This window comes from Neopelma chrysocephalum, unplaced genomic scaffold (assembly GCF_003984885.1).
Source record: "Neopelma chrysocephalum unplaced genomic scaffold, ASM398488v2 Primary Assembly neopelma1_181173, whole genome shotgun sequence".
Taxonomy (NCBI): domain Eukaryota; kingdom Metazoa; phylum Chordata; class Aves; order Passeriformes; family Pipridae; genus Neopelma; species Neopelma chrysocephalum.
In genome coordinates this window covers 1-6,300 of record NW_020937742.1, presented here as the reverse complement: position 1 = coordinate 6,300, position 6,300 = coordinate 1, and the positions used below count along the sequence as shown (strand labels likewise).

Genomic DNA, 6,300 nt, shown 5'->3' with positions numbered 1-6,300 from the left:
ATCCCTCAACTTTTACTTCAGGAAAAGCACACTGTTCAGGGATATTGGTTTGGATTTGGCTGTGTTGTGTTTCTTCCATTGAGGTCTCAATACCAGAATGAGATGAGCTCAGTTGGTCAGAGCCTGGAGCTAAGAATGCCAGGATTGTGGATTCAATCCCTCTAGGGGCCATTCACTGAAGAGTTGCACTTGAAGATCCTTGTGGGTCCCGTCCAACTCAGAATGTTCTGTGAAAATCAAGTGAACATGTAATAAAGCAGCAGTGAGGTTCCCTTCCTGGTCCCTGCTGTGTAGTGGGAGGAAATCCTCCCTTGGCTGTCACAGAGTGGTGGCACAGCAGCAGGACACATCTCCTGGTGCAAGGAAGGCTCTTTGCAAAGCATTTGGAAGCAGAGATGTTGTGCCTAAGATTCCAAGGGAGCAGCAGGGAGGCAGCGGGACACTCGTGGGGCAGGAGGCTCCCTGTCCCAGGACTGCCGGTGCTGAGCGGTGCCCGGGAGCGGCTCAGGGCTGTGCCCCGGCAGCCCCAGCCCCGCTGGCTCCCAGCCCGAGCGCTGCCCCTGCCGATCAGGGCTGTGCCTTGCGCAACTCGTCCCGCTCCGGGGATAAAAGGCCGCTCTCGGGGAGCTGGGACCGCCCGCACCATGGCAGCGGGGAGGGACGCGGCGCTGCTCGCCTGGATCGGCGCCCTCGGGGTGGCGGCGCTGCTGGCAACAGGTAAATCCAGAGGGTCTTGGTGGAGAGGAGTGCGGGAGACTCGCTTATGCAAAGGAACTCTGCAGTTCTTAATTGCATCTGCAACCACTGGGAACAATTTACCAGTCCCAACTCAGCTTTCAGATCTGTTCTTCTTGGACTGCTGCTCTCATCTCAAGGCTGTTTGTTTTCAGCTGTGGAGAGAAGTTCTGTGGAGGGAATGGCAGATGATTTCTCACACCACAGGCTGTGTTTTCCTGTGCCTTTTTTCTTGCACTGAGCATTGAAACAAAGGTGTCCTTTCTCTGCAGCACTGGTGATGAACATGCCCGAGGGAACTGGGGATATTTAGATCAAGTAGCAGCTCTTCAGTGGGTTCAGGAAAATACCAGGAGCACCCCTGGAGCTGCCTCCCCTGGGGAACCCCGGGCACCAGACCCTGCTGCACAGAAATGGAGCTGGAATAGCAAATAGTTCTTCATTTCTTGTTGTGATCTGTTTTCAGTCATTCATCTTATTTACCTTCTTTGCAAAGAACAAAATGAAGATCTTGTCTGCTGAGGCAGAGCAGGCCACGGTACCACATCTGTAACTTGGGACTGAGAACTTTCACACCCCTCTTAAAGGGAATCTTATTTAAATGCTCACAGTATTTGTACATGCCAGACTATTTCTAGAAGCTTTTCCTTTTGGCTCTATGTACTATCTAGGGCCTGGAATATATTTAGTCTGTTCATTGCCTTTTCTGAGTGAGAGCAATCTATTGGGCTTTTATCTAACAACCCAGACCAAAAGAGATTAAGATCCGTGTGCAGTCACTGATGTGAGTGGTAAGACAATACATATGATATACCTGGGGGAAACTATACCCACAGACTAATCAACGTGAAGGCTGAAAGAATGTCAGCTAGACTGATTTACTAAGGGTGTAATAAAAGTGTATTAGAATAAATTAGAAAATCTAAAATTTTGATTAGTAAATGCTAGTAATCAAATTAGTAATATAAAATAGTAAGTTAGTGTACTGTTAGAACTGATTAGAGTTTGTTGAAGCCCTATGTATGAAAATTATTAAGTAAACAACAGGTGTCTATTTAAGTAGCAAATCCAGCAATTAGAAATGTGGGAAGTACTTACAAATGGACCAACTGTGATTTTGTGCTCACATCCTCCAGGACAAAAAGCAGAGCAACCAGAAGTGGAGACCAAATATGGGAGAGTCCGAGGGTTCCAATTCAAAGTAGACTCAGCTGAGAGGAGTGTAAATGTCTTTTTGGGACTTCCTTTTGCTAAACCTCCCCTTGGATCCCTGAGGTTTTCTGAGCCCCAGCCCCCTGAGCCATGGAAAGGGGTCAGAGACGCCACTTCCTACCCACCAATGTAAGGCAGTGACAAAACCACTGAATATTTAAGTTAATTTTATATTTATATATTATTTCTACATTATATAATCATTTATATACTGTTATTTTATATATATTTTGATATAATTTATATGATTTATTATTATACATTCTATTATATTAATATTATTTATATTTTCTATTCTAATTACTTTCTACTACTATAATATTCATTTATATTATATTATGGAAATAAATATTCTCTATTTATTTCTGATATTATTGTATGTTCTATTATTGATATTATTTGTATTTATATTATTTTAATCATTTGTATAATTTATATAATTGTATATTATATTTATATTTATATTGTAAGCAATTTCATGACACTGCTGCACATCCAGGGCAATCAAAATCCACAAAGATAAATTCCTTGGTGCCATCTCGTTACATCTGCAGCTGTTACAGTGAATACATTTCTAAAGACATCTTTATTAGCTGCTCTCTTTACTGCTATTTAATGGGCATCAGGGATGAACTGATATGGATCAGCACTTGACTGATAATCCTCTGTTTTGGGAGCATTTGGCCATCACTTCCCAGTGTTTACAAACCTTTGGAATACATATTAAGGAAAAATGCTGAGTCACATGGTTTATAGGGCACAGAAGAAATGCCGGGCAATTCTAATCTACACTGTAAATGTTTTATCCATTTGTCCTCCTGCCCTTGTTTAGTGCTGTCATGGTTTTAGAGCCCAAAATCCAATTCCTGATTCCTAGCCCACTCCCACATCTCAACCCAGTGTGAGATGGGTTTTCCAGACAGAAACACAAGACTCAATATGGGGGGAAGGGAATTATATTACAGTGACTGTACACATAAATAAATAGTATAATACATTACATACAATCTTAACTCCATCTCTACCATGACAATAATATTTACAATGGGTCAAATCTCTTCTCCCTTCCAAATAAAAGTCCAGGAGGGAAGAAGAAGAAAAGACCCCTTCCAGTCTCTGAGCAGCAGGTCTCTCTAGGGCAGCCATGTCTCTCTCTTCCAATGCAGCAGTTGTTAGATCCTTGCCAATACACACGAGGGAGTCTCCAAGTCTCTCTCGGCCCCTCGTCTCCAAACAAGGGGTCTTTCCATGGGCTGGGTTACCCCAGACAAAGGTTGCTCCACCACGGTCATGTCGACGAAGTGCAGAAGCCTTCGCGACGGTCTGGTACCTTCAGGGGATCCAAGCCCCTTTACAGAGCTCCCATGCTCTGCCTCGAGATGGCTGCCAGCTTCTCTGAAGCTGCAGCAAGGGGGGCCCAAGGTCACCCCACACACACACATTCCTTTGGCCGTCCTGGCTCAGCTCTCAGGGCAGTCTGAGCTTCTCAAGCTCCTCTCTGCAGTGCAAACTGCACTCCAAGACTCTTTCAAGTGAGTCTGATCATCCTCCTCTCTCTCAGAGGAGTCTCCAGGGAGTTTGGGGAGTTTTGGTTGTTTAGTTCTTACCCAAACTCTCTCTCTGTCTCTCTCCATCAGAGATCTCTGTGTCTTCCTGCTCGGCAGCTCTGCTGCTCCTTCTTATCTGTTGGCTCTTTGCCACTGCTCTCCGGATGCTGGTGTCCCTGCTACTGCTCCGTCTGCCCACTCACAGTGGAGAAAACTCCTTCAGCTTCTCAAGTCACAGACCTCAGTCCAGTCTAACACTGTTTCCGAGTTTCTATGACCCCAGCTGGGGTTGGGGAGCCGAGGCCCCCCAGAGGGGGCTCACTGGCCCCCTGCTTCCTCGTGGCTCAAATCATGGCTGCTTCTTCTCCTAACAACAAGTGCAACTTCTTCTTTTCCGGTCCAGAGATATGTTTATATTTTGCAGGAGCACTGATTGGGTCAAACCCCAAGGGTCACCATCCCCTGGGGGTTACCACTTTCTTAGTTTCAGGGGGAAAACCTGGTTCAAACCACTACAAGTGCCTCAAGTCTAATACCTCCCATTACAATATAAAAAGCTGTTGGAGATGTAAAATAATTAATTTACACTTCCATTGAAGGCATTTATAGCCCTATGTGTTTGCAGATACATTTCTGTAATATTTTGAAACATGCAAGGTTTATCTGCATGTCCCTGTGGATTGCAGCAGGCAGTGGCTCCTTTGTACACATCTCATTAATGAGAGGTCAAAGGAGGAAAACATCTTAAAAGTATTTGTTGCTTGTTATTTTTTCAGGTGTGTGCAGGATCCAGTCGAAGGACAACATTTTTCAGACATGATTACTAATAGAAAGGAGAAGGTTCCTCTTCAGGTGTCAGAAGATTGCTTGTACCTAAATGTGTACACACCCGTTTCTGCAGGAGAACAGCAGAAGTTGCCTGTAAGCAAAACCATTATAAAACCTCGAGGAAATTTATTTGATGCTTGATTTCCTCTAAATAATCTCTCCAAAGTCACAGGGCACTGATAAAGTTTAAGTATTTAACAAAATCAATGCCATTTTGTAGACTTGCAGATCCAAAAGATTTCTACCATTTCTGAAATGTAATCTGAAAGAATCAGGAGTGAAACAACAAAAGACATTATATTTTGGGTTAGATTTAGTTTTTATCACTGGGAGCTCAGGTCTGTGCTGGGTTGATTCTGGTTTTGTCTTTCCAGGTCCTTGTATGGATACATGGAGGTGGATTAATTCTTGAAGCAGCTTCACCATATGATGGTTCAGCATTAGCAGCCTTTGAAAATGTGGTGGTTGTAGCAATTCAGTACAGATTAGGTGTTCTTGGATATTTTAGGTAAGATGTTTTATCTCATTTTTTGCTGAGTGATTTCCAAAATGATGTGTGCAAAGCCTTTGTGAAGTGCAGGAGACTCGTTTATGCAAAGAAACTCTGCAGTTCTTAATTGCATCTGCAACAATTGGGAACAATTTACCAGTCCCAACTCAGCTTTCTGATCTGTTCTTCTTGGATTGCTGCTCTCACCTCAAGGCTGTTTATTTTTCAGCTGTGGAGAGAAGTTCTGTGGAGGGAATGGCAGATGATTTCTCACACCACAGGCTGTATTTTCCTCTGCCATTTTTCTTGCACTGAGCACTGCAACAAAGGTGTCCTTTCTCTGCAGCACTGGTGATGAACATGCCCGAGGGAACTGGGGATATTTAGATCAGGTAGCAGCTCTCCAGTGGGTTCAGGAAAACATCATCCATTTTGGAGGAGATCCAGGATCTGTCACTATCACTGGAGAATCTGCAGGAGGAATCAGTGTTTCTGCTCTTGTAAGTTCACAGTAACATTGAATTTTAATTCCTTCTGGGATAAAAACCACCATCCATCTTCATTTTCAGTATCTGCCTGAGAAGGCTGGGAGCAAAGGGATGGTGTTTCAGGAAGTGGCACATCACCTCTGTCTGTGGTACAACAACAGCACAAGTACTTGTAGTTAGTCCCCAAATGTTCTCTCTCATCCACTAAATTAAATTTGGTGAGTTTGCTTTTTTTCAATGCAAACAAACCTCCCCAAAGTCCAACCTTGTGAGAAAAGCCCTGTAAGAGGACTTACAGACCAGTCACTTGTGCACAGTAATCGAGGTGAATTGTCACGAGAGCTGAACTGGACACACATTTTGTGTCCCAGTGATTGTGTTAAAATTTTACATCAACACTGAGCCCATTGGCTAAGATGCTCTTCTTCTCCAGCCTCTCACAATTTGGGGCAGATCACAGAGTGAAACCAGGGTTCATTGTTACATGGGATAAAAATTCCCGTTTCCTGAGCTTTGGCCCCCTGGCCAATAGCTCTTTATTCCCTTTTGCAGCACAGCCAGACTGCCTTGGGCATATTCCATTAGCTTCTGGTTTGCAGTGGGGTTCCATGAAGCCTTGGAAGCCAAATGCTGTGGGAGGGGAAAACACAAGCATGAAATCCTTATCTCTGATGGTGCTGCCAAAGCCCTTTGCACAGCTGAACTATGGTCAGAGGCTGCAGAACAACAGTCTGACAACATCTGCTTTCAAATGGCAAAGCCTGATCTTGGAATTCTTATTCAGTGGTTCAAACACAATGCTTGTCATGCTTGTTCTTGCTTTTGCACAGGTCCTGTCTCCCCTGGCAAAGGGCTTGTTCCACAGGGCCATTTCAGAGAGTGGTACTGCCCTCCTGGGTTTGTTCACTGACCAGCCTAAGGAGGAAGCACAAGTGGGTACTTTGTGGTAATTTTAATTCTTTTTTCAGATAGCTTTGCCTATCTTAAACTGTTTATTCTA

The 6,300-nt window shown here is 44.1% G+C and overlaps 1 protein-coding gene across 1 annotated transcript; it reads left to right on the top strand.

The window, feature by feature from the left end:
* The first annotated feature begins 588 nt into the window (after positions 1-588).
* LOC113962484 (fatty acyl-CoA hydrolase precursor, medium chain-like) lies at positions 589-6,265 on the top strand. The gene is made up of 6 exons (XM_027673239.1): positions 589-717; positions 1,872-2,076; positions 4,271-4,415; positions 4,697-4,830; positions 5,159-5,312; positions 6,131-6,265. The coding sequence occupies exons 1-6, from the start codon at positions 645-647 to the stop codon at positions 6,248-6,250; spliced, it is 831 nt and encodes a 276-aa protein (XP_027529040.1). The 5' UTR covers positions 589-644; the 3' UTR covers positions 6,251-6,265.
* Positions 6,266-6,300: the final 35 nt, after the last annotated feature.